At 55.1% G+C, this 18,327-nt stretch overlaps 1 protein-coding gene across 5 annotated transcripts in view; it reads right to left on the bottom strand.

Moving 5' to 3' along the window:
• NTN1 (netrin 1) overlaps window positions 1–18,327 on the bottom strand; it is a 172,780-nt gene that overhangs the window by 56,735 nt on the left and 97,718 nt on the right. For all 5 annotated transcript variants that reach the window (XM_047709075.1, XM_047709074.1, XM_047709076.1 and 2 more), the window contains exon 3: window positions 4,781–4,969. In XM_047709075.1, the coding sequence (XP_047565031.1) occupies window positions 4,781–4,969 (189 nt within the window). The remainder of the gene's footprint in view (window positions 1–4,780; window positions 4,970–18,327) is intronic.

An 18,327-nucleotide genomic window follows, 5' to 3' on the forward strand; every position in this document is an offset into this window, starting at 1 on the left:
ACATCACCTGAGAGTCAGGAAGGAGTCCCAGCTTCCTAGCTGTGATGTCATTAACCCCTCAAATGAGACAGAGACAAACCACGGAACAAAACTGAGGGTTGCTGGAGGGGAGGGGAGTGGGGAGATGGGGTAGCAGGGTGATGGGCATTAAGGAGGGCACATGATGGGATGAGCACCGGGTGTTTTTTTTTTTTAAGGTTTTATTTATCTATTTGACAGAGAGAAAGAGAGTGAGCACAAGCAGGGGGAGTGCCAAGTAGAGAAAGAAGGAGAAGCAGGCTCCCCGTGGAGCAGGGAGCTAGATGCGGGGCTCCATCCCAGGACCCTGGGATCATGACCTGAGCCGAAGGCAGATGCTTAACCGACTGAGCCCCCCATAAAACCCATAAAACACTGGAGTTTACATGCAACTGACATATTACTAAACTCTGCATCTGAAACTAATGATATATAATGATATATGTTGACTAATTGAATTTAAATTTTAAAAAACGTTAGAATTAAAAGGGACTTTGAAAATAAAAAAAATATAATAAACCCTCAAATGATCCAATCTGGTTTGCACATATTGTCATGTGCGTGCAAGCGCGCGCACACACACACACACACACACCCCATCTAGCTGCGATATATCATCCAATCCCATGCCTCCCTCCGGACACTAAATCATCAGGATACACCAGCTAAGCTCCCAGCCTTGCCTGGCAAAATTTAATTTTTAAAAAAATGTTAAACAATCCCGTCCCACTCGATTTTCATCAAGAGAGCCTTAAAAAAAACATTTAAATTCATTGATAATAAATCCTGCCCCTCCCCCGCGAGCATCACCCGCACAGCTCCCGGGTCTCACTCCTTATTCCCCAGTGCTCAGGTCTCATCTGGACTCATTCATTAAGACGGGATCTGGGGGGAGGGTGTCAGATTTTCAAATCTCCAGGCAATTCCAAAGTGCAGCCAAGGGCGACAAGTTAGACTATACCAAGGATGCCCTTTAGTGAAGGTCGAGAATCAAGGCTGAGAAAGACATAGGGAGACCCCACACAGTGGTCGGGGGGGGGGGGGCGAGGGGGCGGGCCCAGGTGCCCAGTTCCTCCCCGAGCTCTGGCAGAGCTGCCATTAAAAACGGGGGGTGGCTGGGAGTCTCAGGTGCACTGGCCAAGACGGCGAGGACCGGTGCGTGCCTGGGCCCCGCGACCGCCCAAGGACCCGGACACTTTCTTGGCGATCTGCATTTCAGCCTTGAAGGGTGGAGGCAGGCAAGGCAGGGCAAACTGTGAAGGAAACTGCCCAGAGAGATGGGACGCAGGCCCTTTGTGCGGGGGGGTTTGCGAGATGCAGTGGTTCATTTCTTAACTCTCATTGCGATTCGGTTCACGAGAGACTCCTGGAATGTCTTTATCCATCACAGATGGTTTGGGAAGATGATAAATTAATATCGTTCAAATAGAGACACGGCTGGAACGGTCCAACAGCAGTGTCTTCTTTGCTGGCTCTAAAGAGAAAAGAGCCCCTGAGTCCATAAAGAAGACAAATGGTAAACAAAACCGCCTATCTTTTGACAGATTCCAGGATGAGTATCCTTCACAAACCATTCTGCAGAGAAAAGGGAGAGATTCATCTCCTCTGACTTTGTATGGGACAACAGACCCCGCCATAATGAGGCCTTCCCAGTGGTGTGAAATTACGCTGAATAGCGGCGGACTGCAGCCGCCTGTGTCCCCGGGCATGTTTATTATGGCCCTTTGTATGCACCAGCCTGGCCAGCCCCGGTTTGGTTCTAAACCAGAGGAGGGAGAAAGAACCCAAGGAATCTGTTGCTATGAAACTTCCCCAATGGGGGGACCGCCCAGTAACGTTTGGAATCTGATGCCCTTGCTCCAAGCTGCTCTTGTCTGGGTCCACCCCTGCTCTAAAGTGAGTGAGGTCGGGAGCCCAGCCAATCGCCAGCAGGGCCTGGGTGGCCTCAGCCCCCTGCCTTCCGGGCCCTGGGAAGTCAAGGGTAAAGGGGGCCCCAGTGGCCATTCCCAGGCAGCCTCAGGTCAACGGCCTCTGCCAGTTGTCCCAGTTCCCCAGTGAAATGTCCCCACGACAGAGCAAGCAAGTACACAACCGGAGGCTACAGTGGGGCTCCCCGAGGTCAGCCCCAGGAGGCCGGGGCCGCATGCCACCGCTGCGTGTAGCTCATCATCCCAGGGCCAAATGCTTCCAGCAAAGGAGCCGTTTCCTCAAACCAACCCACCCTGGGAAGACAAGACACTGGACAGGACAGACAAATGGACAGACGGATGGACTCCGTGAGGGTAGGGTGGGGACGGCAACTGCCATCTGAAGACCTCAAGGGTACACAGCCCTCTCTGCTGGGGTCTGACCTCCCGCAGCTGGTCTCCCCCCGACGATGCCCCCAGATGTAGGGTCTCCATTGGGTGGGGAATGTCTCATGGGGAACAGGGGATTCAGAGTTCCCACTGGTCCGTCCTGAGGGGCTGACACCAGACAAAAGAGAGCAAAGTGGAAAGATCTAGAACTTTTCACACCGAAGAACTGGCAAGACCTTTCAGGTCACAGTCTTCCTGTTCACTAATCAGAGAATAGATCGTTTGGGTAGTGTCTTTCCTTGCCCATCAGATGGCAGGATCCTCGAAGCACTGCCTTTCCCCGTCAGGCAGGAGGTACCGTGGAGTCCCGCCCCCCGCCTGCCACATTTCCCTGGCAAGACACGCAGGCATCCTTCCACATAGAATCTGCCCTCATACTTCTCTCTTCCCTCAGCCTCTTCACTCAAGGTCCCACTACGGCTGAGGGCAGCTGCTGTCCAAGGCTCCGAGGGACCACAGAGCCACCGAGGCCAGCCACAGCGTTTGAAATAAGAAAACAGGACCACACCCTTGTCTGTCCCGCCTGGGAACCAGCAGAGTGGCAGAGCCCCAGAGGACAACCTGCAGGTTCCTAGGATCTGGTGGCCTCCCAACATCTCAGCCTGAGCCAGGAGAGGCCGCAGGTGGCTCTCCCGCCTCCCTGCATGCAACAGAGGAGAGGGACGGGAGGTGAATGGTGAGATGACCGAGGCCTGCTCCCTCCTGCCTCTCCAGGGGACAGGTCTTTCCTGCTCTGAGGGCGCATGACCGCTGCCCTTCCGCGCACAGCTGAGACCCCCCAACCACGGGCATAGGGCTGCCTCCCTGAGTGGCCCCTGCTGATTAAAATTCCCCTGCCAAATCCCCAAGAAATCTATGTGCGACCGTTGTTTACAAGTCCTTTGATTTCTTCTGTAAAGGGAAGACGACAGGCAAAGAAGGGCCTGGACACCTTCCAAGTTTGGTCTCTGAAAACCCAAAGCCCATTCTCTCTCCCCGGTCATGCTCCTGCTCATGCCTTCCGGCCACCGGAGGCATTTCTGGGTCCCTTCGCTTCCAGCCACCTTCTCGGTGGGTCCCTGCTCCAAGTCGCCCCAGGGGAGTCGCACCTTGATCCGCTGGTTTGGGATGTGCAAATAGCCCGGCCACCTTTAGGGGTAAACTTCTCTTGACAACCACCAGAGGCAGCCTTAGGTCCACAGATCTGGGAGGACAGCTCGCTTGTGTCCTGGGAGCCACCCACGATTCATCCCTGCTCCTGTGGAACCGAAGGGGCTCCTCCTGGAGGAGACAGGCTGGGAACCTGTTTCGTTTTGGCAGAAAGAATTCTCCACCAGCGGGACCGGCTTCGTGGGCCCCAGTTGGTGGCGGCTCTGCTTGCTGCCATTTTAAAGACCTCTTAGCAATTCCTCTAAAAGAAGCCCCGTGTTGTCATTCTGCGCTGGGCCGAGCCATGGAGCCAGTGGTCCGCACGCGTGACTGACATCTGGCAGATTTCCGGATAAGACGGGTTTCTGGAAAGCAGCTGCTCCTCTGAGCCTGACCCTGATGTGGCTTGGGTCTTGCTCATGTCAGGGTCTACACGGGTCTGTCTCAGGACCCCGATCATGCCAGATGGTGGCCCCAAGAGCCCTCGGAGAGAAATCTCTTCTTGGGAACCCAGGCTCACGGCAAAGCCCCAGCTCTAGGGCCTCAAGTTTTAGACGGGGGCAGCCCCGGTTCCTGGAATTCTGAAAAGCAAATGTGGCCTGGGGGGACCCCCAGGACTCCCCCCACCCCCAACAATAGCACTGAGTTCCAGGCATTTCACAGCTCCGAGTTATCTGACCATTGCTTCATTTTTGTTGGGGGTTGGGAGGGGTAGAGAAAACACAACAGCAGAAAGGGAGAACATTCGGTCTCCGGTCTCCCTTTAATTTTTTTTGTCCTCAGAAAGAAAGCTATTTGCAGGTGGATTAAATGTTCCCCTGCCCCGAAGCTGCCGACCTCGCCACGACCGTGACCGTGCGTGTCTATGTGAGTGCCGGGAGGCCCGGGGAGGGGCCGGGGCACACACACATCCAAAGAAATACGTCTGCGTGGTTTGGGTAAAAGAGGGCCCTTTGTGCGGCCGGTAAGCCCGGTGAACATGACCCCCGCCCCCTGGTATGCAGCACACCTGCGCCGGGAGGAGCAGCAGGGCGGGGGCGGGGGCCCTGCACCCTGGCGGGGCTCACACCTTCTCCTTTCTTCTCCTTGGGGCCATGTCTCCACCGCCCCTTTGTTCCGGCTTACACCTCCAAATACCAGGGAGGCCATGTGTGCGCGCGTGTGTACATGCGAGCAAGCAAGTGACACGGACCCGGTCGAGGCCGGTGTGCATGGGGACAAGGGAGGACAGAGGAGAGGACAGGAGGACCAGTTCCCGAGGCCCCGCCCCTGCCTACCTTTGCAGGCCTTGCGGTGGGTGATGGGCTTGCCCATGTCGCGGTAGTAGCCCTCCTTGCAGTAGTGGCAGTGGCGGCCGGCCGTGTTGTGACGGCAGTTCAGGCAGACGCCCCCGCTCTTGCGTCCTGACAGCTTGTAGAGCTCCATGTTGAAGCGGCAGCGCCGGGCGTGCAGGTTACAGTTACAGGCTGTGGGAGGCAGGAGAGGCATCAGGGCAAGGGAGGGACTGTCCCAAGCCTCCCCCCGCTCTGCTGCTGGACTACAGGAGGAACTGTCTCCAGCCTCCTCACAGCTCTACTGCTGGACCGCAGGAGGGACTGTCCCCGGCCTCCCCCAACTCCGCTGCTGGACCGCAGGAGGGACTGTCCCCGGCCTCCCCCAACTCCGCTGCTGGACCGCAGGAGGGACTGTCCCCGGCCTCCCCTGGCTCTGCTGCTGGACCACAGGAGGGACTGTCCCCGGCCTCCCCCAGCTCTGCTGCTGGACTGCAATCCTTCCTTGGGAGCTTCTCCTTGGCTCCCCTGTTTGCATCCAGAAGCACCTACCAGCCACCCAGCCACACATGAAACACAGACAAGCCCCCTGCTTCCCTCTCATGTGGAGACTGTTCATTTCCATCCACCAGGCTGCCGGCCGCCCACCCCATCACACACACACACACACCCCCCTCAAAATTGGGAGCTGGGGCGGCCATCCTCTTCGTGCCCCAATCCTGCTTGCGAGGGGCTGGTGGTGTCTGTCCTCCCCATTCATACACGGAGGCCCTCACCCAGCTGCTGAGAACAGCCTGTGTTTGGGGACGTGGCCTTTCCAGAGCTGATTACATGAAAACAAGGCTCCAAGGGTGGGCTGTCCTCCAATCTGACAGGACACCTTATGAGAAGAGGCAGTTTGCACACACAGGGGCGCACACACAGAGGAGAGGGAGTATGCTAGCCAAGCAGAGAGGCCCCGGGAGGAACCAACTCTGCCGACACCTTGACCTTGGACTTCCAGCCTCCAGAACCACGAGAAACACACGTGTACCGGCTAAGCCTCCAGCCTGAGGTTTCCGGAGACGGCAGCGGGAGCAGACTCCTGCGTTATTTCCAGGGCGTTCTGCTCTGCGGGAGCACACTGTCCCCTCCCTCCCGAGCTCCGGCCACCAGACTGTCCCCGCTGCCTGCACTGGGGTTTCCTTCCCGCCTTCCCCTCGGGCACCCTCTCATCTGGTTTCCCTCCTGCTGGCCCTGCTTCCCTTCCCACAGCCACCAGAGCAGGAATTCTGGGCTCCAGTCTGAGGATGTCCGTCACCAGCTGAAAGTCTTTCTGTGGCCCTCCCGTTTTTCCTCTGGGTACAATCTCAATCAGCTGTCACACCCTCAGGGCTCCGAATAAGCTGGTCCTGCTTCTCCCCAACCCCTTTCTTCAGCTCTGCTCACCCTACCCCCACCCCGCTCTGAGGCTTGAGTGGTCCCCCACTTTTTTCAGTTTCTAGAGCACACCACGGGTGAGGACCCCTCGCTTGCCTCCCTCTGTGGCTTGGAGGACTCTCTTCTCCCCAGAACCCTCCTCATCTGCTCGCACCCTTCTTATCCTCCACGCCTTGGTGTCAACGTCTGTCCTGGACTCACCTTCCTTCCACTCCCCACTCCCACCTGGAGCATCCCACACGGCTCCCTCAGACCACCCCGTGTTGCCTGTGACCTGCTCCTGTGGGCTCCGACCTCTAGGCTAACTCAGCTTCCCTCTGGTCTACTCCTGCTCCCTCCTCAGCACGCTTTGCCTGCTTTTGTGCTGTTTGTTTCAAATCGCGTTTTATGGAATGTCTAAAGAAATGCTCAGTGCCAGACATTTGATAAACAAAAGCAGAAAAGGGGGGGTACGCACTCAGATTTGCAGCAACCACGGTGAACACAGGGGTCGTCCCTTGCAGACTTTAACTGACGTTTGCTCAGCTGTGGAGCTGTCAAACTTTGCTACGGACCTGGCTCACACTCGTGCATCTCCCTCCGTGGCCTATTTTCCCGGAATAATGAACATCTTTTAATGCCAGATATTGTTCTGCATGACTGAGAGAGGCCACCTTGTCTCCCCTGTGTACGTGTGCATGTAATGGGCTCTTTGGAATCCCCAGCGGGTGCATTTCAAAGCGGGGCCTCCCTGCGGGTTGAGCAGTTGGGTTGTTCCGGGTTTGTGACTGTAACACACAACACCGATGGTGACCGGCTTTGGACCTGTGCATCTGTGCTCTGCTCTGACGGCCGCTGCCCCGGGAGTTTCTCAAGACAGCATGCCTAGGGTAGTTGCTGGATCCGCATGGTTTTAACTCAGGATCCAAACTGCCGAATCGCCCTGGAGAAAGGCGATCCTAGCTTCCAGTCCCTCCCAGCAGGATCTGAGAGCTACTGTCTCACCACGCCCTTGGAAGGAAACAGCATTACCCCTTCGCTATTGGAATTCTTTATTTTTCATCTCTGCTGATTTGTCTGGAAAACACACACACACACGATTTTAATTTGTGTGTCTTTCGTTACCAGTGAGGTTGGACATTTCTCCGTGTATTTGTTTTTCTTTGTATTTCTCTTGCTCTTTTTTGTTTTTTCCCCCTGTGCACTGCCTGTTCATGCCATTTGCCCACTTTTCAAATAAGGTGTTTTTTTTTTTCTTACAACATCTAATGCTCTTATAAATGATGGACTAAAACTATGTGCCTTTTCTACCATACAAGCTGCATAAATATGTACCAGCTTCTTATTCATTTATTACTTTTGTGATTAAAAAATATACATTCGCCTCGTTAACTTTTCTCTCTGACATTACAAGTTTCTTCAGATGTTCTTGCAAGAGGTAGAAGGACATAGCTTAATAGGGAGGCATTGTGGGGGAGGGGTCACAAGAGAGGTTCAGTTCACACCTGAGTCTGGAAGCAACTGGAAGGCAAATTAGACCACAGAATGACTCCTGAGAGCCTCACCAAGGGTCCCTCAGCACCTCCAGCCCCTGGATCAGCCTCGCCTCTGCCCCAGCACAAGGGACCATCATGCATACATACGCACGTCCACTGTCCCTCTGGACTCACTCAGCCACACGGATGCTCGGGGCTGCTCAGGATGAAGTGACCTCTCAGGACCACCAAGGCAGTAAATGGGGGCCCAGGACTAGAGCCCAGGTCTTCTGGCTCCTGGCCCACTACCCCAGAGGAAAGGACCCACATTACTGGAAGGGACTACAGAGCAGAATCTGGACCTTTCCTATAGGCACGGAAGTCACGGGGCCTCGGACACCTGCCTAAGTGCAGGCATCTGGAAAGATCACTCAAGTCTGGCTTCCTCAAGGCTCTCTTGTACTGGGAAGAGCCTCACTAGCAGCATCTTCTGGTCCTTCACAGAGACAGACGCTCACCGTGTCCTCCTCTGTAAAGACAGTGCCAGCTGTCCCTCACCACCCCCCCCCCCAAAGAAGCTGCCTGAAACTCTGAGCCCCTCCAGGGAGCTCAGCACCTCCCTTCCCCACCCCAAGGGGGACCCCTGGGTGATTGCTTTCTTCCATATGCACCTTACACCAACAGAAGTTTCTTTCCAAAAAACCGGTCACACAAAAGAAAGCTCAGAGGCCAAACATCAAAAGGCAGGACTCCCCTCCCTCCCACCTCCTCTTGGAGCTGTCAGGGGACATCAAGTGGCAATTGCCCACGCTCAGGCTTCTGCAAAGTATTTTACGGCTTGTTTTCTTTTCTCTGTGTTTTATTTTCTCTGCACAAATGGAAAAATGCATCAGGTGAAGCATCCCCATCTGGGTCCGTCGGCTCCACACCAAGATGTCACCCCACTCCCAGCTGGGCCCCAGCCCCTTCCTCAAAAGGACACCTTAATCCCTCATGCCTTCCTGTTTATCTCCTGCCTCTCGGAGGCAAAAATATTGGGTATTAGTTTCATTATCAGATTTCAAGGAGGGAAGGAAAGGGTAGCTTTGTGAGAGCAGAGAGGTCAGCCTGGGGGAAAAGGGGGCAGGGGACAGCACAACTTCTGAGGAACCTCCATGAGCCAGGGCCAGGAGCCCTGCAGGCACTGCGTCCTGTCCAGAGGTCCCCCAGGCACCCAGAGAGAGCGGGTCTGGACCCCAACCTCCATGCCCTCGTTCAGTTGTCAAGTGGAGATCCCCATGGACACATCACGTGTGGCTACATTTCAGACCTAGGAGCATAACACAGGGCAAGGAGGTAGGAACAGGAGACCGCCCCCCATCTCCCCATTCCAAAATCTGATGGGAAAAGGGGCCCAACAAATGGTTCCATCAAGAGGTCCTCTAAGTCCTGTTTTAACATATTCCTGTCACTACCATTCCTTAAGTTTTTCCAAACCTGTGCCACAAACCTGGGTTGTCTGAACCCTCAGAACCACACCACCCAAGCCAGTTCAACTCAACACACACCTGAGCACCCCAGCTACATGTCAGGCCCCATGCCACAGGCCACGAGGGACACAGGCATGGACGACACACCCTCAAACTGTCCAGGGGCTCCCTGTCTGACAGAAGGAGGGAGCAGACAAGGGCTCTTGGCAGCAAGCTTTCAGATAAAGTAGGATAAATGCTCTCCCGAGCTGTGCTGGTTCCTTGAGGACAGGGCGGTGTTTGCCCTTACCTCCTCCGGCCCAGAGCAGATCTCATGGTACAAATAAGAAAGAGCAAAAGTAGGAAGTCAGAAAGTAGATGATGGATGGCTGAGTGGGTGGGTGAATGGATGGATGGGTGGGTGGGTGGCTGGCTGGCTGGATGAGTGGGAGGATGGATGGATGGATGGATGGACAGACAGATGGATGGACAGATGAGTGGATGTGTGAGTGGGTGGCTGAATGGATGGATGGATGAGTGGGGGTGTGAGTGGGTGGGTGGGTGGATGGATGGATGGACAGATGGATGGATGAGTGGGTGGGTGGATGGATGGATGGACAGATGGATGGATGGATGAGTGGGTGTGTGAGTGGATGGTTGGATGGATGGACAGATGGATGGATGGATGAGTGGGTGTGTGAGTGGATGGTTGGATGGATGGACGGATGGATGGATGAGTGGGTGTGTGAGTGGATGGATGGATGGATGGATGGACGGATGGATGGATGAGTGGGTGGATGGACGGATGGATGAGTGGGTGGATGGACGGATGGATGAATGGATGGATGGATGGATGGGTGGGTGGCTGGAGGAGTGGGTGGATGGATGGATGGGTAGATGGATGAGTGTGTGTGTGAGTGGATGGATGCGTAAGTGGGTGTGTGAATGGGTGGGTGGCTGGCTGCTGGATGAAGGGGTGGATGGGTGGATGGATGGATGGATGAAAAGATTATGCATGCACGGGTGGATAGGTATGTAGGTGGACAGGTGCATGTAGAAAGAGAGGACAGATGGAGAATTATGTGGTCTGCCCGGACCACATCCTGGAAAGATAGAGCTTTGCAACATTTGTGACATTTCTTGTACTGTTGCTTTGAGCTACTTAAACCTTGTCTTGCTGCTTTAACTCCTTCACAGAGTTCCAAATGGCACGGTTTCTTTCTGGCAGATCTGAGGGCTATGCTTCTGCAGGATGGGTATCTCAGGGCTGGTGACCAGTTTCTTGCATATGCAGCCCTCAGTCTGTGGATGGTGTGTACATGGGCTGGTTATTTTGGACAGGTTATCTGTAAACAGGCAAATCTAAAATTCCTATGCTGGGGGTGCCTGGGTGGCTCAGTCGGTGAAATGTCTGCCTTTGGCTCAGGTCATGATCTTGGGCTCCTGGGCTCAAGCCCCAAGTCTGGGTCCCTGCTCCACGGGGAGCCTGATTCTCTCCCTCCCTCTGCCCCTTCCCCCTACTCATGTGTACCGTTTTAAATAAACAAAATATTTTTAAAAAATTAAAAAAGAAATAAAACTCCCATTCTGCTAGAGCAGTAACTAGGGGTTGCCTTCTCAGAAGGCAAGAGCGGGGTTAGAGAGAGACTGTCATGGTCTCACCCTTGGGAGCTGGCTAAGATGCTATTCTCTAAGAGCAAACTCGAATACTGCCTAGGGGGTGAGAGACGTGTACGCTCCTTCAGCAGACGCTGCCTGGAGCCTTTGATAGAAAAGGGAGCTGGCTGAGTGCAGGGAAGACAGCAGCAAACAGGGCAGAGCCCTGCCCTCTGCAGGCACAGGAAATCCATCAACCATGTCCAAGTGTCCTGACTGCTGTAAGGACTTGACAGTCAGGGAGGGTACTCTGCTAGGCCCCTCTGGGGACCATCGCCCAGGGCAGGACCTGAGAAGAGAACCAGGACACAGACGGAACATTCCGGCTGGCCGGCCAGCCCTGCCCCGAACGCGACCTGCATGTGGGGGTTACCTGGGCATCTGGTTCAAATCCCGATTCAGCTTCAGGGAGTCTGGGGCGGGCCTGGGAGTCTGCATTCCTGACAAGCACTGCTCCCCCACACCCCAGGTTAGTGGACCCAGAATGAAAGCAAAAGAAACAGGTGGGAACACGAGCCACTCGCTGGACAGGGAGCCCGCAGGGAGATGATGGGTAGAGTTCGTGGCCGGGCATCCGCGCTGGGGACCGCGGGCAGAGGTCTGGTTTCAAAAGACACTACTCCTTGGATGCCTGGTTCAGAATGAGGCCAATATTTGAGTCGTTTTTAAGAGTCTGAGGCAGCTTGTATACCCTTTTATCTGTTTCTTTGCTACTTTATTTGGTATCTATTTATTTAGAAGTGGTTTGACCCTTGTTTATAAATCTTACACTTTCCGCCTTCTGTGGCGTGTTGTTGGAGACCAGATCTCAGCTTCTGAGGTGACCAGGTCCGGTTGTCACTGCTCCCCATGCCCCCACACCGGGCTCCTACCAGCAGCCGGGGACACTCGGAGCCAGGACCCCCAAGGGCTCCTTCCTGGACAGGGGCCACGTGAGGCAGATTTATTTCTGGGGCCCAGACCCTCTCATGCCTACACTACGGGTGAGCTGGGCAGAAAAGCGATGACCACACACCGAGATCCATTTAGAAAACAATCCACTCACCTTACTAATGGCAAATAGATTTATTTATTCCTTCCACGGATACTGCCCGAGGCCCTGGGGATGTCACAGTGCACAGGACAGACGCAGTCCCCGCCCTTGCCAAGTCTCTGCCATTACCTGGCACGAATGGGTCTGGTGAACGCCACTGCCACGGTCACCTTCCTCCAAGGCCTTCCCCTACCCCCCAAACACAGGCCTCAGAGCCTGTCACCAGAGTCGTCAACCAGCCAGACGCTACAGGCGGTGACCAGCCGGGATGAGCCAAGCAAATGGAACAACTGCTAAGAGACCAGAAGCATCGCACATGGGCAGTCTGGTTCCAGTCAAGGCCCTAGGGGTTTGCGTCCATCTGAGGGGTGCCCTGCGTCAATTTTAACTCAAAGGCTGTTTACGAGCCTCGCCTAGACGTGACGAGGAGCACTGGACAACTGTCAGAGAGACAGGAGTGAAGGGGCGCCTGGGGGGCAGGCGGCTAGGCGTCTGTCTGCCTTCGACTCAGGTCATGATCCCAGCGTCCTGGGATCGAGCCCCGCATCGGGCTCCCTGCTCCGCGGGGAGTCTGCTTCTCCCTCTCCCTCTGTCCCTCTCCCCTGCTTGTTCTCAAATCAATAAAATCTTTTTTAAAAAGTGCGTCAGGAAGCCCAGCTGCTGCAGAGTTGACACCTGTGCTTGACATCGGGCTGACATTGGCGCTCTCGAGGCGATGACCCCTTCCTCCTCCTCTCGAGCCCTGGTTGGCAATTCAAGGAGCCACTCACCGCCCCCCTCCCCCAAGACCCCAGCACAGGACGGTTCTCAGAGACGGGTGCAGAGAATCACTGAAATTGCCTTCCAAAACGCAGACAGCTAAGCCCCAGCCCTGGAAGTTTCTGATTCCGTAGGTACCTTGTGGCTTCCACCTGCTGGAGGAGGCGGCGATGGGGGGCAGGGGGGGCAGCCAACGGGACAGTGACGACCTGGGTCTTCCAGGAGGAAAGGGTGTAGCAAGGACACCCAGCAGGGTATCAGGCAGAGGAAACCACTCCGAGGAAGTGAACGAATCCACTCTGGGGCATGTGTGGGTCCCAGAGTGGGGGCTGGGGGGAGGGGAGGTGGGTCAGCAGCACACATCTCCGCTGGTGGGCCCGGGAGCCCTGCCAAAGCCACATTCTCACAGGGAGGCGTCTCTCCGACGAGCCTCCTCTCAGTGGACAGAAGGCCCACAGAGCCACAGCACAGTTTTGTGGTTTGGTTTTGTTGTTTTTTGTTTTTTGTTTTTTTTAAAAAGCTCCAACTTGAAAACGGAAACTCTGACCCCCAGACCTGCGCTTTATCTCCAGTATCAGAAACAGAATCTACAAGACGTGGATCAAGGTGGTCGGAAAAATGAGCCATAAAAACGGGAGTGGGAAACCAGTCAAGGAGGCCGGCGTTCCCAGCAGCCACGGCAGGCCTTAGATGGTTCTGATAAAGTCCCCAGAGATAAGTGGCCTGTGTTTGCCGAGGGCTTAGAGAGCTTTAGGCCGGTGTGCGCACAAAGGGGCCCTCTGTCAACAGTCCTTCAGGCCACTAATAGGGCTGAACAAACACTAGGAGTAACAAGCTCTTCACACCTGTGGGGCTTGGGAAAGGCCGGCCCCTTTGTCAAGATGTCAGACAGAAGAGCGGCTGGGAGCCGCCCCCCCAACCCAGCCAGACCCTCTCCTGGCTGCTGGAGGAGGACAGACTGGAAGTGGGGGACAGATCAGAGATCTGTGGGGGGACTTGCCTCCCTCCTGCAGCCAAATGTGGACTCCAGCTGGGCAAGGAGAGTGGCCCGCCATGGAGGCACCCCTGCACTCCCCCTCCGATGTCAGGCTGGTGGGGAGCTGGGGCTGGGCCGGGGACAGGGGGTACCCGGGTCAGCGGCCCCACAGTCCCCCAGGCACAGCCATGGCCTGCTGGGGCACCGGTCTCTCCTCCATGGATGGACCAGGGCCACCCCCCGAATCGGCCTGACCTCGCCGTCACTTTTTCCACTGACTTTTTCGCTCTGTAAACATCTTAGCGTTTTCTTCCCTCTGCCCTTTTTTGGCATCTCTGCCTCCCCTCAGGCTTTGATGCCATGGCTCCTTGCACTGCCCAGGCCTTTCGGCTGCTAAGGCGTAACTCAGGGCTCCTGTTGCATGAACATCCTTGTCTTCGTGAGCGGGGAGGCCCCTCTTGGTGGAGGAAATGCCGAAGAGGCTTTGGTGAGCCCTGAGCAGTCATCAATTCTCTGTCTGCAGCCCTCATTCCTTGGATCCTCCCTCCCAGCCGTTCCAGAGCCCCGCCCCAGGCAGCTGGGCAGAGGGGGCCCTGCACTGTCACCTCCCCACTGCTTCAGGGGGTGTAGGGGGGACTCCAGCCCCGGCCCACTGTGTGGCATTCCCAATTCCAATGGCCCTCCCTCCCAAATCCCCCTTCAAGCTCCTCTCACCTTGTTGCTTCCCTGTCCCGGAACCTTCTGGACCCTTTTCTGGAATTTTCGGGGCCCTGTTCTGGAATCTTTTTTGGGAGAGCCCTGCTAAGTACAAGATGCAAAGTGTCTCGCCTGCAAGGGTAGTACTGGCTGCAAAGCAGAGCTCCAGAGATGAGGGGTTCTTGCCTCTTCCTTACAGTAGGACCCTGTATGAACGCCCCCATCCCATCCCTGTCCTCACCCAAGATCTCTCAGCCCAACGGGGAAAGGGGATGTTGTCCCCCACCAAGAGCAAAATCAGGGTTTTGGAGCTAGTGTGGGCTTTCAGCATTTCCTAGTTTACCCTCTTGTCGGAGAGATGAGAAAAATGCAGCCCCAACCAGCAAAGGGACTTTGCCAAGGACCTGGAACTCGTTAGGGGCACTCCTACTTCAGGGCTCTCTCCAGACCTCCAGCACGCAAGACAGCGGCTTGGTCATGGGCAGGACAGACCTTGATAAAGCCCGGTGTGTGGCTGCTGAAACCCATTCCCCAAGGCCAAGAGGTTTCTCGAAGTGAACGCTAGATTCTACGAGCAAAGCTTCCCCCCAAGGGCTTTGGTGGTCCCGAAATCCTCTCCGCCTTGTGGCTTGTCCGCCCTGCCCGGAAGGGGCTCCCTTCCAAGCCCGCTTCCCCAGAGGTGGTGCACACACTCCCTGTGTTTTATTAAATGGACATACGAGGGCTGATTTGCCAGCCGCACTGGCCAAGCCTGGCCCCTGGTTCCCTGGAGTCATTTCCCATCTGTAATGGGTCCCATCACCGGCTGGAGATGCGAGGCCATGGGAGAGGCTGGCGGCGAGGGAGGTTTAATGACTTGCAGTGGATTCTGCCCCTGTGACATCGGGCGGAAACACATTCGATTCCCAGGACACTGCTCCCATTTCCATCACCACGGACCCACCGGCAGCGACGGTCCTGTCCTGGACCTGTTGTTTATTTCAACTCAGACTCGGGCTGGAAGCTCCAGGAACTAGCCTAACCTGCAGCCCAAACAGCTCCAGGGATGGGACACAGCACACGGCGCCCCGTGAGCCCAGGAGCCAGAGCTCCCTGCCCTTGGACGGGGACAGGCTGAAACTGGGCTCCCGTGGGGCAGGGGGGGCGGTTTCCGCACTGGGTCAACACCAAATGCCCTCTACCAACTAGGACTGCCAGATTCAGCAAATAAATATACGGGGACGCCCAGTTCCAGGGGAATTTCAACAAATACTTCCTGGTGAAAGTATGCCCCAAGCATGGCAAGGCCATCCTATCTCCAGCGCCTTCCAGAACCCCATCACATGTGTGCTTTGCCTGCAGTGTGAGTTTTTACGTAACAGCTTAAAAAAAAAAAATTTTTTTTTTTTAAATCAAAGGCAGCTGTGATCTTCTGGGCATCCATGAGTCCCACCAGAAGGTGGCAGGGGTCCCTCTCAAGGTGTCCTCCTGGCTGTGGACACCACCGTCAATGCTGAGAGGCCATCTCTCTGCCCCCACCAGGCTCTTCGGGGGCTCGCTGTTCCCCAGCATGCCCCAAGTCCCCATGCAAAGATCCCCGTATGGGGCCACACTGCCCTTTAGGAAGGAACAGGAGCAGGAAGGCCATTATGATTAGAATGGCCCAGAGTCTTTCCCCATTTTCATCAGGACATGCTTTGTGGTGGAGTGGACCCACAATTCTGCACCCCCACTCTGAATCCAATTATTTTAACCAAACCAGCAGGTATCGTGTATTTAGATATCAGTGAAGTGTTCAAGAGATCACAGTTAAAGGCTTTAATTAAGCTTTGTGTCCCTGGAGAATGTGGGCGGCTCTCTGGAAAACAGCATGGAGGTTCCTCACAAAGTTAACAATAGAGCTACCCTATGACCCAGCAATCCACTACTGGGTATTTACCCTAAAGATACAAACGTAGTGATCCGAAGGGGCACGTGCACCCGAATGTTTATAGCAGCAATGTCCACAATAGCCAAACTATGGGAAGAGCCTAGATGTCCATCAACAGATGAATGGATAAAGAAGATGTGGTATATATCTACAATGGAATACTATGCAGCCATCAAAAGAAATGAAATCTTGCCATTTGCGACGACGTGGATGGAACTAGAGAGTATCATGCTAAGCAAATAAGTCAATCAGAGAAAGACAATTGTCATATGATCTCACTGAAATGAGGAATTTGAGAAACAAGACAGAAGATCATAGGGGAAGGAAGGGAAAAATGAAACAAGATGAAACCAGAGAGGGAGACAAACCATAAATGGAGACTCTTAACCTCAGGAAACAAACTGAGGGCTGCTGGAGGGGAGGGGGGTAGGAGGCTGGGGGATGGATATTGGGGAAGGCATGTGCTACGGTGAGTGCTGTGAATTCAGTAAGACTGATGATTCACAGACCTGTATCCCTGAAACCAGTAATACATGACATGTTAATAATAAAAAAATTAAAAATTAAAAACAAAACAAAACAAAGAATGTAGGTGGCTGACCACAGGACAGAGGCAGTGACAAGGAACGGAAGATGCAGCCGGCCAAGGATAGGAGGGCCCCCCCCCCCAGGGAAGAGAGTGATCTTGCCGCTTCTGGAGGCATGCAAGTAGAGAGATGCAGTACAGGAGAGTCTAGCTCTGAGGAGGAGGGAGAAGGAGGCTGATAAAGTCCCTTCCAACTCAGCCTTGGAGGAAACACTGTTCTGCCTCTGGGCAGCGAGATCCTTCCAGGTTTGAGGCCGGGACCAGCCTGGTGTCCAACCTTACACAAGTGCCGGTAGAAGTGGTACTGAAGAAATCTTCCAGTCTGTAACTAACCGAGTCTTTGGGGTAGAGACCACAAGTCTGGAGGAGACAGCAGAAGCGGGCACATGTGGAGGGTTATTTGCAGAAAACAAATCCAATGGTCCTTCTGGAATGATGTTCTAGTTATCTAGGGAAAATGGCCCTGGGGACGACGGTCACCTCCCCCCACCCCCCGTAGGCAGATGATGGCTTTGCCGCCGAGCATCTTCTGGGCATTCAGATCAGTGCACGACTAGCGGGACAGTGGGGGCTTAGCTCAAAAACAAAAACAAAACCAGCCACTTTTCGAGGGTTTCAAAGGCTTCGGGGCTGACGGATCTCCCGTGGAAATGCCCCAGCACAGCTGTATGTGGCTGGCACCTCCATGACAGGAACTAAGGGTTGCTGAGCACTTTGAACATCTCCCCTGGATTTAGGAGTCACCCCAGCGGCTTGCTGGCTCGATAAGGTTGAAACTCCCAGGGAAGAACCAAACAACGGGCTGGCCCTTATAGGAAAGAGGAGGAGCCTTTCCCAAACAACCCCTTTGCCTTCCTCCTCCAAATTATTCACAGCCCAACAGTGGGGCCGAATATCTCCCTCCCGGCCATGACCTGAAGGAGGAGATGGGCAAGGGGTGGGAGCAGAGGGCAGGAGGCAGTCCTCATAGACAGAGCAGCTGCCTCCTGGCTACCTGGGCCCATTTCAGCCACAAAGGACAACAGAGACAGGTAACGTGCCTAGGGCCCATCTCCGTGCACCCAGGTGAGCCCCAGACACCACGACCTCTCCTGAGGCTGTCCCTCATTCTGCTGCTTCTGGCCCCTGAGCCATGGCCCCCCAGGCTAGGTGAGCCATGGCAGGGGAGTAAGGGACGTCTGTGAAAGGTGCGGAGGCCTCCGGAAGGGTCCCCCAGCCCCAAAGCCGGCTAGTGACCTCAGAAGCATCTCCTCATCCCCGTCCTCTCCACGATGGGAGGGAGAGGGAGGCACGGATGGAGCCCCGACTAACACATTTGCTCATCCAAATGCCCCACACCATACAGCTTTTCCTTTCGTCTCACCAGAAGAAGCCTTAAATAAAAGGGATGGAGAACAAAGGCGGCTTAATTTTATATGCTTGGTCAGCCCAACAGCCTCACCAATAGCTCATTTTCCAGGTGAGGATACCAAAGTCCTGGGCAGAGCCCACAGGGCCCCTGTTCAGCTCCAGCTCTGAACCCTGGCACAGTCCTTGGCTCCCAGCTTGCAAATGGTGGGGCTCAGCCCTTCCCCCCGGACCTCCCCATGACTCAGGGGGGCTTTGAACCCAGAACAG

The sequence above is a fragment of the Lutra lutra genome, chromosome 16 (genome assembly GCF_902655055.1).
Source record: "Lutra lutra chromosome 16, mLutLut1.2, whole genome shotgun sequence".
Classification (NCBI taxonomy): Eukaryota; Metazoa; Chordata; class Mammalia; order Carnivora; family Mustelidae; genus Lutra; species Lutra lutra.